At 40.9% G+C, this 21,345-nt stretch overlaps 3 protein-coding genes across 4 annotated transcripts; 1 reads left to right on the top strand and 2 right to left on the bottom strand.

The window, feature by feature from the left end:
• Positions 1 to 5,680: 5,680 nt before the first annotated feature.
• LOC117730666 (olfactory receptor class A-like protein 4) lies at positions 5,681 to 6,876 on the top strand. The gene is made up of 2 exons (XM_034532526.1): positions 5,681 to 5,767; positions 5,854 to 6,876. The coding sequence occupies exons 1-2, from the start codon at positions 5,681 to 5,683 to the stop codon at positions 6,874 to 6,876; spliced, it is 1,110 nt and encodes a 369-aa protein (XP_034388417.1).
• Positions 6,877 to 7,971: 1,095 nt separating this feature from the next.
• On the bottom strand, positions 7,972 to 10,077 carry LOC117730477 (olfactory receptor class A-like protein 4). Its single transcript, XM_034532205.1, has 4 exons — positions 9,778 to 10,077; positions 9,251 to 9,514; positions 8,417 to 8,662; positions 7,972 to 8,184 (listed from the first exon to the last, which is right to left on the bottom strand). The coding sequence occupies exons 1-4, from the start codon at positions 10,075 to 10,077 to the stop codon at positions 7,972 to 7,974; spliced, it is 1,023 nt and encodes a 340-aa protein (XP_034388096.1).
• Positions 10,078 to 11,760: 1,683 nt separating this feature from the next.
• LOC117730660 (von Willebrand factor A domain-containing protein 1-like) lies at positions 11,761 to 20,468 on the bottom strand. 2 transcript variants are annotated; one of them, XM_034532516.1, is made up of 6 exons: positions 20,191 to 20,468; positions 15,001 to 15,540; positions 14,509 to 14,787; positions 13,842 to 14,117; positions 13,347 to 13,628; positions 11,761 to 13,220 (listed from the first exon to the last, which is right to left on the bottom strand). In XM_034532516.1, exons 1-6 carry the CDS (start codon positions 20,267 to 20,269, stop codon positions 13,201 to 13,203), a joined length of 1,476 nt encoding a protein of 491 aa, XP_034388407.1. In that variant the 5' UTR covers positions 20,270 to 20,468; the 3' UTR covers positions 11,761 to 13,200. The 2 variants fall into 2 exon arrangements, with proteins under 2 accessions (XP_034388407.1, XP_034388408.1); XM_034532517.1 differs by lacking the exon at positions 11,761 to 13,220 and having other exon boundaries at positions 13,498 to 13,628; positions 13,831 to 14,117.
• Between the last annotated feature and the right edge of the window lie 877 nt (positions 20,469 to 21,345).

Here is a 21,345-nt window from a genome sequence, read left to right as displayed (position 1 = left end):
GTGATGTCATTTGAAGGCGTGGTTTCCTACTTGTAACGCGGAAGCATGTAGCGACGTGGGCGTGACGTCAATACATATTGTGAATAATATTAGTCTCGTTCGTTAGAGCTGCGCCTCGCCTGGAATCCAGACGAGATATATATACGTAAATACACATATATATAGTTATATATCTATATATAGTTATATGTATATAACTATATATATAACTATATATATATTTAAAAATTCCTGTTGCACAGAGCAATACCTCTTTTAACCTCCAGGCATGTGTAACCTCTGTGAGATGTCTCATGGCCAAATGAATCTCATGGAGCTGGGCAGGCTTGTGCTAACAGCAGTTTATTCCACATCTGCATTCATGACAAAGGACAACATAGTACGGTCATCTTGTGTGGGCAACAGCACATGCTCTGTCTATTCGTGAATCCTGCGTTGCTCTGAGGATTAACTATTTTTAATACACTAGTACAGTGGTACAATGAAACAGTGATCGTATAGTGGATTTAAATACATGTGAATAAAATAAATGAAATGGAACAGAAACAGTCTCTTTCTTAAATGTATGAGGGAAAATACAAAATAAATATATAATCCAAAATATATTTGCACAGAGTTCTCACACTGGACTGTGACCTTTGTTTAACATATTATTCATTGTACAATTGTGTAAAAGAGTAAACATGTATACTATAGAAAATACTCCATCTGCATGTTTAAAACATTAACACACTCAATAGAACAACATACTGTAACATATAGGGTCAGATCAGTCTCAATAATTGCAAATGCACACAGAGAGACTTACAATTCCTTGGATGTTCTACAACACGTGGTGTTTGCTGTCAGATCTAAGAGCCAATCAGCTCTCTGATGTGGCAACGGACGCCTCTCTCTCGTGAGAGTATCGTTGACCACGTGTGCATGATGTCAGAGCAAGTCGGGATCAAGTCCGACACAAATCTAACCCGCATGCATTGCGCGCCGATCGCCGGCGATCGATTCTGCGCAGAACTAGCTCATCTTGAAAGAGCCTATTATTTTCCTCGAAAGGCCGAAACAAAAGAATGACAAATATAAAAATACAACATCAGACTACTTTATCCCACAATAATTTCTGTACATTATTATAACCTCCTAATTAATATACAAGCTAATATATATACGTGTTTAAAGTGTTGTGGACATAGTGCTACATTTGATTATATATTTTTTCCTTTCATTTGTGCTTAATATCAAAATGTTTTGTCTTTATGTCTTCGTGTATCCAGTAGTATTAGTAGAAAAAGTGAAAAGACAACTGCATGATTTCACTATTTCGAATTATAAAATCTATCCCCATGATTTTGATATGGCTGTATAGATTCCCCAGCACTCATTCCGTACAGTGTATATAATAGCGGTATTTTTTGTTTGTTTGCTTAACTATGTAATATTGTGCTTTGGTGTGTAGATTCTCCCCACTGGACTTATTCATTGTTCAATCTTATGATGTTATGATGCATACCTTGAGATTACATCAGTACAACCATCCAGAAACACATAGACATCAGATCAAGCCCCAGTGACTGACCTGCATCAGACAGCTTTCAGGAGTGTTTGTGTTTATATATTTTGTATTCCTGTCTGTTGTTGATCCTTGAAAATATTACAAGAATGTAAGGACGAACACATGCACACACAAGGAGAAAAACAAGGACAGCTGTAAAGTATTACAAATGCTCTCATAGTACTTTATTCACTGACAGCAGGACATGAAGGCATTCTAACTCAAGATGTTGAGTACAGTGGAGATTGTACACCAGATTGTATTGCCCTTCACAAAATAGTACACATACCGTAGTAGGCGGACTTAAAAGCACAACTAGATGATGGGATGGTTTAGTCAAATGGAGAAAATAAATTTCAGTAAAGTTTTATTTTCCTGTATCACAGTAAAGACAGCACACGTCTGGACACTTTCACAGGCTGCACATTTAGAAAAAACTGCTGTTTCTGATGCACTAAAGGCCATTTGATCATTTCATTGATTGTATTGCTGTATAAATGCTGCCAGCATACAGACTGAAAGACTCAATCACAGACGACTTTGAACAAAAACATAACACAGTAATACTGTATGATAGTTAATGCAAGTTATCAGTACTTTTGGTTCAGAGCATCCTCTCAGAGGTGGACAAGGCATGTTATTTGCAGAGCCATGGTTTGTGCTTCAATTCAGTCATAACAGGATGTGTATATCAGTATGTGGCTGATTGCAAAGTAAATATAAATCACAGTGAGTGACTATGAATGGTCATCACAGATGTAAAATGTACGCTGTTTTATTTACGAGTGACGTCAACATCAGTGACATGAGTGAGTGTGGTAGTATGTGTGCTGTGTGGTGGGGCTCATGATGTTTTCTGTGATGTATGCCACCAGCAAGCAGATGATGACCAGCATCACACAAATAGCTCCCCCAACCGTTGTCATGGCAATCACAATGTCCTGCATCCCAGACGGCGGCAGGGTAAACTCAACACAGTCCCGCTGGTCTGCTTTCTGAGCTGCATCGGACCCGATCAGGGAGCGAAGGCAGATGCGGTAGGGGATGTTCTCATGCAGCTCAGTCAGAAGGAAGTCCCTGCAGCCGGATCCAAGATGGACACCAGCGCACTCAAACTGAGTGTAGCTTCCATTCCACCAGCAGCTCAACTCAAAGCCTCCCCTCCTGAGGCGTCGGCCACTGAAAACATTGTTTGATTGTAGAGTTTCCTCTCTTGTTAAATTGGTCCCTGGATCCCCACTGCTCTTCTGACCAGCTGCAGTCTCTTTCGTCTCTATGTCTCGGCTGGTAGTTGAGGATTCTCCCTTGCAGGTCCACTGTAACAGTACGCTGCCATTGATGAGAACATTTGCCACCAGATTCCCTAAAGACACCACAGTCCTGCAGTCTCCCTTATGACACTTGTACCCAAACAGTTTGTGTCGAAAACACAGATGCCCCCCGATGCCTCCCTCAATCACTCGGTAGGCACACAGTGGTGACTCCCCTTCCTCCGGCCTCCAGGTTGGTGTCCTGCCAGATCTTTCAGATATCACAGTAGTAATATCACTAGTGTTGAAAGCGAAGCTGTTCACTTGACCTGTTACCTCTTTTAGCTTTGCTGATGGCCTACTTTTGTAGCGGTGATTGCCATAGTTGGAACTAATGTTAGTCTGTTTTAGCCAGTTTTGGGTCACCAAATGATTCTTGCCTTTAGCCTCTGATGGGGAGGTTGTTGTGGTTGATGATGCAGAGCTGCTGCGATGAAATCTTAGGGACCCAGCTGTCTGGTGTAATGTGCAGAGCAGTAGTGCCGATAAGGCGAGCAACGATAGTCGTTGTTGGCTTTTCATCTCACGTCGAATTATTTTCTCTCACAGTGGATCAGATGGGCGATGGTACAAGGCGGTTGGATGTCTGCCATAAGATGAGCTCTGCCTCAGTGCACTCGACGAAATCCATGAGAAACAGGGCAGCTCGTCCACGGCCGAGAGGAGCGGGGAGCATCTGCGACAGAAATAACATTCAGTCGTGCGACCGTCCAGCCAGTAAGAGATCCCAGTATGACCTTGGATCCGCCTGCAGGATGAAGTTACCGAAGCCTAAACGGCGATAATAGTCATCTCAGTGCATATTTCGACTCACAGGCGTTTATAGAAATCCCTTAGTGCTTTCGGTGGGACGAGAGGACCCGGCGGTCGTGCCATCAGAGCCGCTTCTTCCTGCTTGGCTTGACGTCAGGGCTTTGATGCCTGTTGTGCTCGAGTGCACGTCGAGGAGCGCGCGGCGCGGAGTGCTTTGGGAGCGTGGGTGCGTGCACAAAATACGTGTAGTCACCAACAGTCGGTTGTGAGTGCTCGGCCCACTCGGTGTTTCAGGAGTCTGTCAATAACGGAGACAACGCTGACGGATGAAGCCTGTAGGTCCTTCGCTCCCAGGCAGAGTGCATCAGATCAAATAGCCTCTACAAACGCAACGCAACCCACACCATAACACATAAGCTTTACAAATTATGAAAGCAATGTTAGTATTCTATAATCATACATTTTACTCTTTTGTATCCATGGATCAACCAACAGAATCAGTGTTGTTTCAGATCCAAATTGAGCTCAACGGTAAACTTTTCTGATTGGAGTTGTGAAATGCTTTAATGTTCAACCATCATTTACTGATAAGGACTCCTTCTGATTGGATTTATGCTTTCTGTAAACTAGAGTTGCCTTTTTGTCTCTTGCTGTATGATTTGCCTTTGATGGTTGCATTTGATGCGTTTCTGCCCTTACTATTGGATGCATGGCATTCAATGATGCCAATCTGTTCTTGTAAATCTTCATAGTATATCCAAAATATGAACCGAAAAGTATTAGTTTTTTTGCAGGAAGTGGACAAGATAGAGGTATAGATTTATCTTCATCCTCCAATATTCACAACAGATTTCAATTGCAAGACAGAAAGTGGTTATTGCCGCAAATGTGTTGTTCATAAGAGGGAGTGGGGATAGTCATCTGTGTTGTACTGTAATAGGAGATCTTCAGGTTATTTCGTCCACCCCTCAGCTGTTGATAACAGAAAGCAAATTCACACTAAAGCCTCAAAAGTTAGCACTAAATTATACCAGACCTCTATGACAGCTTCAACATAAATTATAATACTCACAAAGGCATAGAGTGTATTAGACTTCAGGATAGTACTGGTGTTGATATCCTTTTTTCCTAACCATTTAAATGCAGCGTTCTTACATGCAGTGCATCTTGAGGCAAAAAAGCCAAACTATATATGTAATCACTGTTGAATGAGGTTATAGCCTAATGCTCTCTGTATAAAATCAACATGAACAAAGAGCACCTTTAATGATCAGTAGGAAATAAAAAACACGTTCAATTTCAAGCACAATGGAAAAAAAGTAGGATCAAGATGTATTGTTTTTCATAATACATTTAATTAAGCAGTGCTTGTGTGAGATTATTCAAAGCAATAATTGCCTCATGCCAAGAGAGAAACCTGACAACTCAGTAAACAATTAGTACCAAGGGAGAGCATGACTAGCTGATTAACAGGAGAAAATGCTTTGTCAGTGGGACTGACTTGGCTCTACCTGTCCCTTAGAAGTCGTACAGGGTAATTGGTTAAATCTGCGTAATCTGCAGTTAATGGTATAATGGTCTGATACAAGCTATGTTTATATTTAGCTAAACTATGTAACATTGAAAACATGAAAAATAAATGAGCAGATTGACCTGTTCATGAGCAGATCATGTGTTTCCATAGAAGTTTTAATTGGACCAGGCTGTAATGAACACAACAAATAACAGCAATCCACAACTGTTGATGTGATCATTTAGGTCAAGAGACAGCGTTGCATTTGCAGTTGGTTGGTGATGCGGAAAGGAACCGTGGAAAATGCTTGCCTCTGCGCGTACACTCAAAGCATCAACATATGAGTTTGAATTGACTTTGAGCCTGGTCAGCAAAGGGAAAAACCATCTGCGTGACAAATCTATTTGTTTGTCTGTGTGTGCATGTATAAAACCACCTGACGACCATCAGCAGCAGTAGCGGTTCACGTGAAGCCTTGATGTTTCACTCTGAATCGCATACACATGCTTGGCACGAAGAAAAAGCAAGCTATGTCCCCATGCAGAGGGTGATGACATGTCAGAGGTCCTCACTGTAGACGCAATTTTGTTTGGGCTCTTGGTCTTTTCTGGCATCCTGGGAAACATCTTGGTCATCCATGTGGTGAGATAATTTCGAGACTTCTATCTGTTGATTGAGCTGAATGTCTTGGTGGGATTTTTCTCAGTCTGTCTTGCTTATACTCTCAGGTGTTTCAGTCAGCCGCTGAGAGTCCATCTCGGAGACTCCCTCCCTCTGACACTATTTTGGTGCACCTGTCACTGGCCAACCTGTTGACCTCACTTTTCCGCACAGTGCCCATCTTTGTGTCCGACCTGGGCTTGGATGTGTCTCTGTCTCCGGGCTGGTGCCGAATCTTCATGCTGCTGTGGGTGTGGTGGCGATCTGTGGGCTGTTGGGTGACCCTAGCACTGAGCCTCTTCCACTGCACCACCTTGAGGCGACATCACATGGGCTCTGGACTTCTCGCGCAGCAGAGGGAGAGACGGCGTGTTTGGATTGCTCTGGGGTTGGTGTGGGGGGGAAACCTGGTCTTCTCAATTCCAGCTCTTATATATAGCACTCATGTTCATGGCAACTTCACTGTGGAGCTGATGGTGATCAGCTGCACCACCAGGCCCCTCCTGGGCTGTGTCTGGGAGTTCCCCTCCACCCAACAGGGCTCAGCCTTTGCCTCCTCCTCGCTAGCACTTAATGAGGTGTTGCCACTGGTGCTGATGGTTTTCACTAACCTGGCTACACTTCATGCTTTGGCTAAACACATCCGAGCTGTTACCTCAGCAGTAGAGTCAGGAGAAAGCCACACGGAGCTGGACAAACACGTGTCCACTGAACGCAAAGCAGCTCATGTAATCATGTCGCTGGTGTCGCTGTTTGTGGTCTGCTGGGTGCTACAGGTCGCTGCGGTGACGTACTTCAACCATGATGGGGGGCACCACGCTGAAGGGCTGCTGACGGTGGCCCACTTCTCTGCCTCGCTGTTTGTAGGATTCAGTCCCATGGTGGTCGCCCTGGGACACGGTAAGCTGAGGAAGAGAATCATGAGTATGATCCTGATATGGTCTAAAGTTACTAAATGCCACAAGGAGGACACTGTAGATGGGGTTAAATCCCCAAAGACTAAAAGAAAGAGGGGAAAACAAACTGTTTTTATTGTTCACAAAGAGAGTACGGCCATACAAGTGAAGAAGAAAGTTCAAGCAGACAAGTGATGGAAGCAAAGTGTGACTGCATTGATTAAGTACTGACAAAAAAATTAAAATGTCTATCAAAAATATGCACGGATGTATCATCATTTTAATTAGAGGTACCATACTGCATGTTTCCTCTGGACAGCACTGTATTATTTGAGCTCTAGATATGTCAAGCCTTTTAATGCAAGTCAAAGTGAGATACGGCATGTTGGCTAAGTCAGAAATCATTATTGTGTTGTCAATCAGGTGATTTGGGTTCTTTTACTGTTGAAACTATTTTATCCAATCAAATCTATTATTCATTTTTTTTAGTTTCTTTTTAGCTGAGATCGAATGATTCTTTGAGCTTCAGACAATATCAGGTATAATGTCTCAATAGGTTTTACAGTAGAATACAAACTTTTCAATGGTTCAAACCCAGTTCGATCTACGCCAAAGAACAACTAAAAAACAAAAAAACAAAAGAGAACTTGGAAGAGCTAAGAGTTGCCATGAGTATTTTTACTGAGTTTTTTTGCACCATGGTGATTATCACATGGCAGCTATTTGTCTGTTTACACCCGTCCAAGTCGAAAAAGCTACTTACGGTAATTGAGCAATAGAAAAATGTAATAGTATAGAAATAGTAATAGTAGACGGGTAACAGAGTATGTGTAGGAAGTAGGTTGTGGTAGATTAGTTTATTTCTTACACTTAGTTTACTTATTATTTGCTGTTTTTGAATTATTATTTTCAGTTTTCAGTCACAGTTTTGTTTGGTAAATATATGCATATCCTACAGTAGACTACAAGCATGTGTGCTGGAGTCTGGGGCAAATAGCATTGTTGGCTTTTGATTTTGCTTTCAAATGACATCCATTCTACACTCAACAGCTACAGCAAAATGTTTGACCCAAATATTGGTACTGCAAGTCACTTGCTCACGTATTGCAGTATCCACTCGTATATTGATTTCAGTTTGACTATTCCGTCCAAACACAGCCACACACTCATTTAGGGATGTTTACAGAGAGAAACATAATATATTCATATCTATAACCACAATCCTCCTTTAAATGTTTTTTTTTTAGTCTTGGAAATAATAGTGAATGATTAGCAGTATTGTGTGGTCTGTCAGTGAGAGAGTGTAGATTTGATGAAAGAACGCAGCCGCCGGTGACCAACTGCCAGAACAGCAGGTGACATCGCAATGAAGATGATGTTGGCAAAACGAGCAATGACCAGAAGGAACTCCGCAGAGGGGCCCCTGTTGTAGTTGAAATAGTTGACAGAGATAATGCTGGTTCCCCATGATGCTATAAAGAGCATTATGAGAGTGAGAATCACCTGGAGAAACACACAATACAATGAATTAGGGAAGTCAAACTAGTGAAATATGTTCATTTTGACTCCAATAAAAATGTAAAACAATTGATATTGTCTGACTCTGTCAGATAAATTAATTCTCAAGTCTGCTTTAGATGAAACATTTTAATTATCTATTCACTACTCATTTTGTTGATGAACATCGCTTCAGTGAGCTCTTAACAACCAAAAAGCCACCCTTGACCTTCCTCACCTTGGCCGCTCGTCTCTCAGCAGGCACCCGTTTCATGACAGGTGCATCTTGCGCTGAACTCTGCACCCTGCTGTGGGTGTAGAGTGTGTAAAGGGAGCCCAAGTTGGTAAAGGCCATTAGGATTATGGGAATAGTTTCATGGATCACCATCGACGTGGTTGCATAGGCCAGACCACTGTAGCTGGAGGGGAAGTTCCACACACAACCCAGCAGGGGGCGCGTTGTGCTGCTCACCAGCATCAGGGTCTGAGAGAGGAGGAGGAGGAGTGGAGGAGGAAGAGGGTGGAACAAACATGTAGTTAGCAATCTATGGAGAGGAATTCTCTCCATATCAAAAGGGAAATCTACTTCTGACACTGATACAACTGTATTGCTAATATACACTATTTTAGTACTTTGTTCAGTGAAACAAAACGTTTTCGATATTAAGTTTTAGGGATTTTACAAAACATTTCCCCAAACTTTAAAGGTGTTTTAAACAGTGTTTTTAAAAAAAGTTTTAACTCACCATTTTCTGAAAGCATAATATACAGGCAGCTGTCTAATTGAATAGTTCTGCGCTATTTCTCAACTTTACATGATCGTTTGATAATGCAGCTTATTTTTAAAGTCAGCATTAAATGACCTTGTATCACAAATGTAATTTCATTATGATAACATAACTTTAACAAAAACTAAAATGAATGGAAACCAGCCTTGAATAGAAACAAATTAAAAAAAGTAGCATGGTGCATAAAATGGCTAGCTGTGATGTGAACTGTACATGAAAAGTAGAAAATAGGCTGAAAGGCTTTAACTTCAGCTAATGCAGCCTCTGTTGCAGCAGGCTCTCACCTCTGTGCTGTTCATGTCCCCATTAGTGGAAAAGATATGAGCAGGAATGGAGTAAACAAAGTTGAGAAGCCAGATGAGGGCCAGACTCAGCAGTAGGGTCTTAGGAAGGCTGCGGGACCCGTTATGGTTCCCCATAGTAGGACCCACACGCCTCAATGTCTGGAGGTGGAACGCACTGAGGAAGAGCGTTGACCACACATTGACCGATCGCAGCCACACCCAGACACCCATGAGGATCTGACACCACTCTTTGGAAGAGTACAGCTGTAAAAGAAAGAGACCGTTGCATATGAACTTAATAATATCCTGTACTCAAACATATCTCCTGGAGATACAAAGAGGTGTCCTTTACCAACCGTACTTAATTAATCTTGTGTCTAATAAACCTTTTAGTTGCTGTAGGTTTGTTTCAGCAGACAAATAAGACCTTCGACAAAACCTTGTCAAAAAACACTTTTGAACTAACAAAAGGGTCCCCCTTCTGTGTGTTGGCAAGCTTAACAACATTAATCTTAAAAACCACATACCTCAAGTCCGATGTCGGAGATGACAAGCGGTATGTTCCTCATCACAGACACCAGCAGGTTAGACAGTGCCATGTTAATGATGATGATGTCCGAGTTCCGACCCCCGACATGGTCCGTTACTACACTCTTGCCAATCACCCCAACAACGATGGAATTACCCAGGATGCCCAGAATCACCAGGAGGACGTAAAAAGCAGTTTGCACAGGGGACACAGAGACACGAAGTCCCATTCCCACAAGCACAGTCTCTCCATCCGCCTCCATGGGTTTGCTCAATTCAGCCGCTTTCTCAACAACCATGTCTTAGAGTTTTAACAGCTAAAGTCTTTAAGCATGTTTCATCTCCGTTTTAATGTGCATCAGAGTTTCCATCCTTCAGCATGCTGCCAACATGTTATGCACCAGTATATTAACCCTGCTGCTATTTTGTGCTCCTTGGTGTTTGCCGATGCAGTCAGATAACTTAAGGCACTCCTCTTGGAGCCAATGAAAGAAGGTGAACCTATTTGTGTAATCACAACAAAAATCTGGCATCAGAGGTGTTGCTGTGCTATACGGTCTGGTGAGACAATCCCTGTTAGGCTGTCAGAAAGCCAAAAAGCAACACAATGTTTTATTCCTTGGGGATCTTGAGGCGCGTGTTAATGAACCACAGGAGATTAATCAGCTTATCTGAATGAAATGTGCTTCCTTCGCAACTTGATTCGTTTCTCCATGTTCCTCAGGTAAGTGGAAGCCTTTCTGATTGTGTGCATGTACATTGGTGTTTGTGCATTTCTTCAGCAATTTGATAGCACAATGTAACTTATGTTTTACAGGTCAGAGATAATAAACACTAGTTTACCTTCCAATCAGTTCTCCAACAGTAAATCCCATCATGGTGTCCCTCCCCTTTTCATTTAGCATTCACAAACCACAATGGTCACTATTTCAAGTTATCACTAATGTAATAAGGATTAGACTCCTATTTGTCACATGAACTAGCAAAACAAATCCAGCTCAATTTCCACTAAGACTTGATGTGCTCCTGTCAAATTATCCAGCCAAAGGTATGATTCTCTCTTGCAATGCGACAGGTTCTGCGTTCATATCCTGTACAATCACCCATTTGTCACAAACTGGTTCAGCAATTGTGACAAGTAACAAGTTCACGCAAGAGATTTTTTAAACAAACATAAAATATTTAAACTAAAATAAACAATTGGGTGTGGAGATCAGTACCATCAACCATTAGGGGTTTGTGTGCGCTCAAGTGAAGTTAAAAAATATAGTGGAACATAACCTCTATTTTTGGTAAAAAAGTAATTTATGTCACATAAGAAGAAGACATGAAGCTCACCCTTTATTCAGTCAGCAAACTCTAATTGCAGCCATGAGCCACTAGATGGCCTCATACACAACCAAATACTAAAGAGGACAACACATTTTAATACAGAATTCTTTATTCGCTTCCAAAAAATATTAACATTTTACCAGAAAAACCTGGGCACCACTTTAGGAGCATATCAAATTAAAAAAACAATGAGTAGAAAAATATATTCACTGTACATATTTGCTCTCAGCACGAAACACTTATGAGCACATTACAGAAAGTAGAGACAGGATGCAGATACAGTATGGAATGTACTCTGATCTGAAGAGCTGATACCATGAAATACTATTATCATCTTCATGCTTTCCAAGAACCATATCCTCTCTACGTTTTATCGGCTGAGGTCACAGTTCATCAGGGCATTTGCATCTTTAAATGCATAGCATTAGCTCTACAATTCACAATGTTTTGTAATTTACATGTACCTCAAATACTTACAAATAATATGCTATTTTCTCATGCTTATCTTGTCTTTTTTATGGTTGTGAGTAAAAATGTATTCAATTATAGTCACCTCTCTTGTCAAAGGCTCAGAAATATATATATGTATATATATATATATATATATATATATATATATATATATATATATATATATATATATATATATATTTCTGCTATTATAAGGGAAGATGTTAGGGGATTACAGTCATTTTGATTTGACATCAGTACAGCTGGGAAGGAAAATACAGGACACCACTTTACATGTATTACATTATAAAGGTATGTGTAATGTCTGGCCACATGCTCCAACATTACAAGAGCAGCATCAAACCTCATCTCTTTATCGCCAGGAGCTGCTTCCAGGGGTGGAAAGCCACGCCAATGTTGACGCGTGATTTGCTTCTTTATATCACATCATTTCTTTGCCAACAAACTTTAGATTTTTTTGCTGGTTGGCATGGTGATAATCTTCTCTTGCTAAAGGTTTTAGCCATATTTGTGTTAACTATGCCTCTAACTGGGGGCTGTACCTCAACATGATTGACAAGACCTCGGGCGAGGCTATTGAATGAAGGCGGGGACACGGTTTGAGTTATGGGGCATGACACGTGCAGGGGAACTGGACCCTCCATGTTGGAGGGTTACAGCAGACGCAGATTAAAAAAGGTTTTGGCCTGACTGAACTCTTTGGGTACGCTCAAATGGATGGCGGCCAATATACAATGTAACATATTCAAATAGCAATCATTTGTATTAAAGATCTTTTCAATAATTGACCAATTGTAATTATCACCCACACAGTTGGCTACTTTCTCAGAGGAACGAATTATCCTCATGTTTTATGATCATGTTGGGGCTAGTGAGCCTTTCGGCAAGTGCAGCTTCGATTATGCTGCGCATGTGTTGTACCTCATTGATATGATGATATATATGATGCAGTGTCATCTCCTCTTTTATGGCAACACTACTTCTTCTTCCCCTTATGTTGGACTGATGCTGGACGCTACACTGACTCACTATTGCCTCTCAAGGTATAAGTGGTATTACAAGACAGAACAGGCCAGGGCGAGCTGGTTACCATGTTAATTTAGTAGATATCTCTGCAATACAATACATAGACTACTTTGACATAACGTCAACACTAACCTTTTAACATTCTGTTGATAATATTAGTTCATTTTCTGAACGTTTCAAACTCAAATTGTGGCCAGATCTTACACATTGCCCACTCAAAAACTTGTAATACTTGCAAGAAGGAATGAACCGTTTCACATCATTTCAAGCAAATACATGTGTAGTTATGTAACAGTACATTGTAAGAGTAGGCTATAATCATAATGAGAAATAATAATTGCTCTGCAGCAGCTTAGTTCCTGTCAAATGTATGATAAAAATGAATAATTATGGAATAATTATTGTGAGAATGGAGAGCTGGGGTTATGTGATAAAGCTTTTTCTGTCACGATAATTCATTACAAGATGAACATTTTAACTATATAACAATAATAATGATGCTCATAATAATATTCTGTCCTGCACAAGTAATCTTGATCATTCCAGCAATCAAAATGCTCCTCCAGCTGCCTGATTGATGCAGACTATGGTCGTTAACCCCACTGGCTGGAATCTATCAGAGAGAAGGGATAGACAAATGGGAAATTACAATTCCTCTAATGAACGAAACCCGCTATGTGTGAACATTAATGCAGAAATAAAAAAAAAAAAGCAGATAGTAATATTCAGCTCAGCCAACCTGTGTGCCTCTCTGCAGTGCAGCACAACCCGTCTCCTCGACCCGAGCTGTAGACCGGGGACACACACACTCGACTGCTTGCTGCAAGGTGTGTGAGACGTGTTGAACGCGAGGTAGGAGGCAGGTAGACAGAGGACATGGAAGGCTTTATGCTGCGGGAGCTTTCTGTCTCCCAGCTCAGCCAGTAGCCTTTCAAACCTTCCTGATGGGCCTGCCACGCTACCTGAACCTCCTGACGCTCCACTATGGTCAACTGAAGGTCAGCCAGGGCTGGCAGAGATGCTGCCAAGACGAAAAACAAAGAGGAAAGCAAGGGTAAGATTTAAACAGACAAATGGGCTCTAAAGTTGAACTTTCAATAAAGAGAATTAAACAGAACACATGCAATGCTTTTAACCAAATAAAACTAAATCATCATGAAGGATCTTAAACTGAAAGACACAAACTCACATTTCTGCAAACAGACAATTCATGGCATACAAACCTCAAACGTACCCTCTTGAGTGCATGCCCTTACAGTCATAGCTCTTTCTTTTCCATTCACATGCAGAGCGCTGACCGTGACCAGATACTGAGTGCCCGGCTCCAGGCCGGTCAGTATGGTAGAGTTCTGCTGGCTGTGTAGTGTCATGGTGTGGACGTCTCCACTTGGAATAGCTCCATACTCCACTGTATATCTCTGGACTCGAGCCAGCTGCAGGGGACCCCAGCTCACACAGATCTGATGAGGGCCAGAGTCTGAGACGGAGACCACTGCCGGGCTTACAACATCTGAGGAGAGGTGAGGCAGAGGGAGGACAAGAGACACAGGTGAGATGGTGACTTGCAGCAGAACATTAAGGTTCATCATAATAGAGTCAGGTCTTAGCCTATGTGTGCCTCACACAGATTGCTGTGCAGCACCTGATAGACAAGTCAGATGTAGCGTGTGCTGATACAATATAGCAAATAACTTTAAATGTTAGATAGGTAGGTTTTATGGCATCAACCCTCTTTAACACAGACTCAGCCTGGATCTCCAGTTTTGTAATATATACTGTTTGTATCAGAAAAATGGAAATTGAAACATCTACAAGTCAATAACAAGTATGTTTTTGAAATGCATTACAGGATTATAAAAACACATGTATTTAATGGGGGAATTCTCTTTAAACCCTCTCACCAGGAAGTGTGGTGAAGTTAACAGAAAGTGTGTTAAACAGATTCTGGTTGGACTCTGGGTGGAGGGCAGCTGTGTAGGTGGTATCAGGCTGCAGGTTGGTCAGCTCTACCCAGTTAGAGTCACCTGGCAGAACACGTCTAGTTTCATTGTCCGTTTTCCACATGGAGTTGTACCAGAGCTCATAGTAACCACTGTCTGCGCTCAGGACAGGACGCCACTGCAGCGTAGCACTGTGGGAAGTCAAGTGAATCACATGCAGCCGTTCTGCACAAATAATTTCTATAGATAAGACAAGACAAAATGAAAGGAAAGAGAGGGGGGGGGGGGATTAGATAGGCAAAGTGAGATAAAATATAGAAACTGGATAATTCTGTAGTTAAAAATCCCTAAAATGGACTGTCTAGTCTCTTCCATGGAACTAGTGCTTCTATGTGCTAAACCTCATATTTCAAAAACACACATACACACACTCACACACACACATACACATACTGATAATGGCCTCCCTCAGGTCCTCTGTGATGATTTCTATGGTATCTATGTCCACAGAATAGAGGTGAGATTGTCGTGGAGGTGTCACTGCACGTTGTAACACCTGGTGGTTGCCATGTACTGTAGAAACAGCTAAAACAGAAACTCCCTGCGCCTTCAGCTCAGACATGGGCCTGTCCACGTCTCCAGGCTGCACACCATCAGTCAGCCACAACAGTATCTTTGGCACGTTCTCGCTTGTCTCTGTCAAAAGCCGCTGGGCCACCCTGAGCGCTGCCTCTGTGTTGGTGTCCCCCTGCAGCTGGCGGACACTCTGCAGAGCTTTCTGCAGACTTTCCTGATTGTTGTGGACATCCAGGCCGAACTCCAGGTTAGGGTTTGTGCCCACCTGCAGCAGCCCAACTCTTACGTGCCCACGGCCCAATGAGAAGGGGCGAAGCAGCTCGGCGGCGAAGAGCAACAGGCGAAAGAACTCGTAGTTTGATACACTTCCGGAAGAGTCCAGCAGAAGGAGAATATCCCCTTCACAGCAGTTTAACACTGTGCACAACAGAAGGAAAAACAGGAGGGTCATTTCAATATGTGGTCATTCTTGTGTTCAAACTTGCTATAAATTATGTTTTATGCCACTAGGGGGCAGTAAAGCCAAGCTGTTGAACACAAAATTGGCATATTATCACCTTTATGTTGATGTGGCGTACTTGTTGGCAAACAGTTACACAATATTTATAAACCAAGGAGACAGAGTGACAAAAGCATCCATTTGGAGTCATGTTTTTGTTCATCAGCTAGTCGCTAACTTTATCTGTATGGAGCTACATAGTGTAAAGTGTTTTGAGATTAGATTAGAATAATTTGATTTATTAAAAACATGTAATAGATAATAAGAAAACAAGAAGAAAAACAATTAACAGTAATTACATAAAGCAAATTCAAAATACACTAAATATTTAAAATAAACTAAAAAAATAAATTATATATATATATATATATGTATATATAAATATTCAATCTTCGAAAAGGAGTAGGCAGAAGTTAACAATAATGAACCTAATGTTTATCACATCACTAACAACGTTAACGAGCGTCACATTTTGAGAGAGACATGGCCCCTTCCTCATTTCTATACCTCATAAAAACAATTAATAATGTATACATAAATACATTTTCTCGAGTAGATTTTAGTTTGTACTTTGCTTCATTGTTTAAGATTTACCCCACAAATTGTAATACACATGCTCATAGTGGTACAAACACAATGTTTTTTTTAGATATATTTTCCTCTGTCTGTTTGTACCTTGCCAGGTAATACATTATTTCTAGCTTTGTACATTCATTTGTGCAGTATACAATTATACTAGATCCAGGATAGAATAGCATGTGACTTAAAAAACAGTGTGTTAGTCTGTTTGCAATATCCTACATTGTTTACTATCCCCATAGTGCTTTTTCGTAATATGCATAAAAGTGCAAAGTGCTTTTGAACGTGTTACAACAAACCTTTTTCGGGGCTATTAGTACAGCTGCTTACTGGGACTGAAAACAGTGTTGATGAGAGTGGTAAGAGTGAATCAAAACAGTAAAGTAGCGGGCTGGAAAACCAAAACAATGAGCTGAAAGAAACTAGATCTAAAGGCAGGTGATAATTCTCTGAGAGTTCCTGAGAAATCTTGAGAACAATCTGCTCAAATGTTATCAAAATATATGACAAACATTGCATTGAGAAAACTTTCAATACAGCTACAGCTAAGCAGAGGATTCGAGCACATAATAAAGATAATTGGGTCACTTAAGTGGATTTATCATATAAAACCAGAGTGAGTTTTCCATTAAATCAATGACAACCTCTCCCCCACCAAACAAGCAGTTCAGAGAATCTTCACTTTTCATCATATCTCAGAAGCCTTTGTACTCCATTTCAACATCCGTGTCTTAGTGGACTCATTTTCAATGGAAAAAAATAAGTCTAGCTGCAAGCACGATCCTGTACAATCAGATGTCCAATACATTTGGTGACTCACTCAACTGTTCCACCTGGATAGGTCTCCTAATAATACTGCACACTGCCTGTGACTTTTGACACATTTGGTCCCTGTAGTTCATGAGACACTGGCCTTATACCATCACCTATAAGAAACTAATACGCTGACATTCAGTCTTAGAATAATCTGGATTTAGGCTCATTTTAAAATATGTGTGCTGTATGAGAATGAATTCAACACAAATAGAGTTATTAATTGCCCCCTACATAATGTACACATCTGCTTTATTGGTTCTACCACATCGTTCAGACATTTCCATTTGCAGCTCCTCCGCAGAACACATTAATTATTTTATGGTAGTAGTGGTCCATAATCATGAAACTTTTATAGAGAGGCAGAAAATAAAGCAGCAGGAAAATAAACAGGCAGGGAGGAAATGAGGGAGAACAGCACAATCAGGCAAAGAGGTGCCAGCCAACATCTTAATAAAAAACAGGTAACTTACAATGAGAGCAAGAGAAGAGATGTACGTGGGAAAGAGGTGAAACAAAACATTTACAAAAATGTATATATATATATATATATATATATATATATATATATATATATATATATATATATATATATACATACATATGGCAAAGTGGAGAAGCTGAAAGGGGAAAATGGGACAGAGAATTAAAAAAAAACGAGACAGAAAGATGAGGAGAGATGGTTGGATAAGAGTTGTTGATGGAGAAAGGAATTGCTCCATCTTTGCATTCCTCAAAGGATAATTCATGTATTTGTGTGTGAGAGAGAGATTTGAGGATGTCATTTGTTGGTTTTAAGCTGTGCCAAGGCCATATGCCTCACTGCAGAGCTGCACAGATGAACGAAAAATATGTAAATGCCTCCTGTGAAGTTTACTGAGTGCAATATTGACATGCGTTGACATCAAACAGACAGATGGTAGAGGAATGGATCCAGTCTGTGTTGCATCAAAATCAATGCAGGCTATTTCTAAACACGTGGTGATCTAAAACAATTTATACATACACTGTATGTTGCTCTGCTTCCTTATAAACTGTTTTCCTGCAGAACTGTGAAATTTAATTTATAAAAAGAATTTGCACATTCCATGTGTGCTTTTTAAAGGGGTATCTCTTACTACTTTTAATTAGCTGTGTCCACCTGTTAGTACCTCACTTCGTCAAAGTCAACATTAAGAACAAAGCTCCTAGGTACACTATGGACTGCTCACCGAGAAGAATAACACATAAATAATGACCAGTTGTAATGAACACTGGTGTCTGAACTAAGTCTAGACATAGTTCAGCGATGCAATCGGCACCAGTTTTTATCTCTGATCACTACCCGTATTCTACCTTTAGACCTCTCACATCTGCTGACACGATTATTTGTCTTCTTGCTGAAAGTTAGATGAGGAGATTGATACCACTCTCATGCCTCTACGCTAAACATAAGCTAGAAGTTTATAGCATAGAGACTTGAAACAAGCCTGGTTCTGTCACACGGTAATAAAATATGTCTCTAAAAGCTCACTCATTAACATGTACTATCTTATTCCTTTAATTTGAATATCTGAACCAACAAACTGTTCAGTGTTTAAAGGGGCACACAAATGAAGTTGAGTTTACTCGTCATGGAGTACTACATGCTTGTAAAGTGTCTAATAAAAATAACGCTGATGACGTCACAGTGATGTCATCAGGGTTATCTCAGCTCGGGCTTACAAAGTTACAAAAGAAACCCTGAGTTACAAACTGGGTTCAAGGAGTTTTAAAGATGTCGGTGTTAACCAGGTACGCCAGTAACTTTGTAACTCTGTTGTAATGGGAAATGTAAGATTCAGAGTTTAAGTACTTTAGGAAGTAAAAGTTGGGAGATCTCAACCCCTGCGTAAAAAATGGTGACCCCTTTTTAAAATAATAGTGCAATAATAAATTTGCGGGAATAGCCCTTTAAGATGAACTCATAGAGTCACACTCAGATGATGTTTTAGGGCAGAACGGTGCTGGTGGACACCGTTCTTAGACACAACTGGTTGAAGTCCAATTTGGCTGTGATATTTTCAGTGGTATCATGAATTGGACATGATTACATTTTCCATTGCTTGTTTAAGTGAATACACATAATTAGTTCCATAGGAAGTCACAAAAAACACTTCAGTCCAGTTAAGCCAACTGGCATCTTTTCCAGTTTGAACCTATTAAAACATATCTGACATCACCTGCAGTGGTGGAATAAATATCCAAAATTAGTACTAGCAAATATTCTTCACAATCTAAGTGAAAGGACAGAACTTGAAAAGTACTTAGGAAAGAAAAATGCTCTCTGTGAGTGAGAGCAACTAATCATCAATGCCTAAGTACTGCTGCATTATTAGTACTGTGCATTATTGTATATACTGTTAAGAAGTTAAATCTATAACACTGTTCACAGTGATCATTCGTTTTGTATGTAAAATAGTCTGACAAGTAACTGCAACAGTCAGTTAAATGTGGTGGAGTAAAAAGTAAAATACAATCAACATAAAGTAGCATTAAGTTGAAATACTCAAGTAGGTCCAAGTACTTCAAAAAAACTACTGCAGTACAGTACGTAAGTAAAGGTACTTTCAAGATGTAATGCAATACAATCAAAATAAATGTGTTTCTTCTGAGTGACTTTTCAGATTGTAGCCTATAACAGTGATTCTTGATACTAATTATGATGATTACAGCCCATATTATATTGATTAGTTCACCAAGCTGTGGCCATATACAAAGACACACCCATGACGTGCCCTGAATTCAAAGTTATGAAACACTGCAATGCACGGCCACTCAATAGTTCTGCGGATCAACACTGTCCATGTGTCAACTTGTTTAAACCAGACTGCCTGTGGAAATGATCCCGGCTGTTGCTACCTATTAAATGCCATGTGGTCGTTAACCAGCATTTATGTATGCCTCCCTGTGGCAGCGTGCTGCGCTTTGACTCACCCAACATTTATTAACAACAATATCTAAATAGTTTACGAAAAACGTGTAAGTTTGCACAAGTGGTGACTTTTACAATTATGGGAAAGCACACAAAGAAGAAAGAGATCGCAACCTGTCCACTTATTTGCGTGTGAGGTCTGTTTACTGCTCGTGTTTCTTTCTCATCTCTCATCTCTCTGGTCTCTTTCGCGGCTCTACGGTGGCTTAAGTTATCAACTCACCTGTGGCAGGTGAAGCAATTTGCATGTTGCTCCGCTGCAACACTGCCCAGAGAAGACAGATGCCAAGTAAGCCCTCCATTCTCTCTAAGCAGCATAACAAATAAAAAATATGAAGATGATCAGAAACAGCGCAGGCAGGTGAAATAACGAACACCTGGTGTTCCTTCACCGGTTCGTATCACTCAGATCCCGGTCCCTGTGGGTCTAGTCTGTATTATCATGCAGCTCTGTCGCCTCTTCCGCAGTATTTCACTGCTGCACGGGTCATCCAAACTTTTCTCCAGCAAACACCTGCATCATAACTCCTTCAATGTGCACGCGGTGCAGTCAGATTGCTTAATGCCAGTCCGCTAAACTCTGTGTAGGACTTCCTCCTCCTCCTCCTCCTCCTCCTCCTCCTCTTCCTCCTCCTCTAGCTGCTGAGCCAGAGCATCACATCACTGGCACTCTTTGCTGGGGTTTGGTCGATGATGTGACTTCCTATGTTTTCTTGATGACTGCTGTTTTTTCTCCTGCACTGTCATTTCCTCAGTCCAGGGGTCAGCACACTGTTCATAGTGTAAGCAGACAGGCACCTGACCAAATAGACACCCATGCAACCAACCTAGTCCCAGAGGAACATGTTTTTAAATCTCGGCTGTGGCCGCAAGAAAATAAATGATCTCATCTGTTTAGCCGCTACATCATCTTGTGCTGGAGGAATGACAGTGAAACTGATCTGGTCTTTATTTTCTCTCAGGACACCCTGAAACAACCCTCAAGCTGACCACAAAACTGTACCCCACTTTGGGAAACAGTAACGGGAAACCCATTTGGATCAAGCAGCGACAATGAACCCATTCATCCAGTCCGTGAGACAGTATTAGAGAAAATACCACAGCGGCTACTTATCAGAGCGATCATTTGCATGCATTTATTGTCATCGACCTGCAATAAGATGCACACCCCTGCTGTGTGTCTATGTGTGTGTGTGTGTATGTGTGTGTGTGGCAACAGATTGAGATAAAACACTTCATCAATAAAGGGCACTCACTGAATGTGCCCCTTTTGAGATGCATGTGCTGAGACATATGTCTGTTACTTGCTTGTATGTGATGGCATTCCTCATTCTTTTCTCTTGTTGACATTGTCTCAGACAGTGTGTGCAGTGTGCAG

This window comes from Cyclopterus lumpus, chromosome 5 (genome assembly GCF_009769545.1).
Source record: "Cyclopterus lumpus isolate fCycLum1 chromosome 5, fCycLum1.pri, whole genome shotgun sequence".
Lineage (NCBI taxonomy): Eukaryota > Metazoa > Chordata > Actinopteri > Perciformes > Cyclopteridae > Cyclopterus > Cyclopterus lumpus.
The sequence above is the reverse complement of the archived record's forward strand: the minus strand, read 5'-3'. Positions and strand labels throughout refer to the sequence as shown.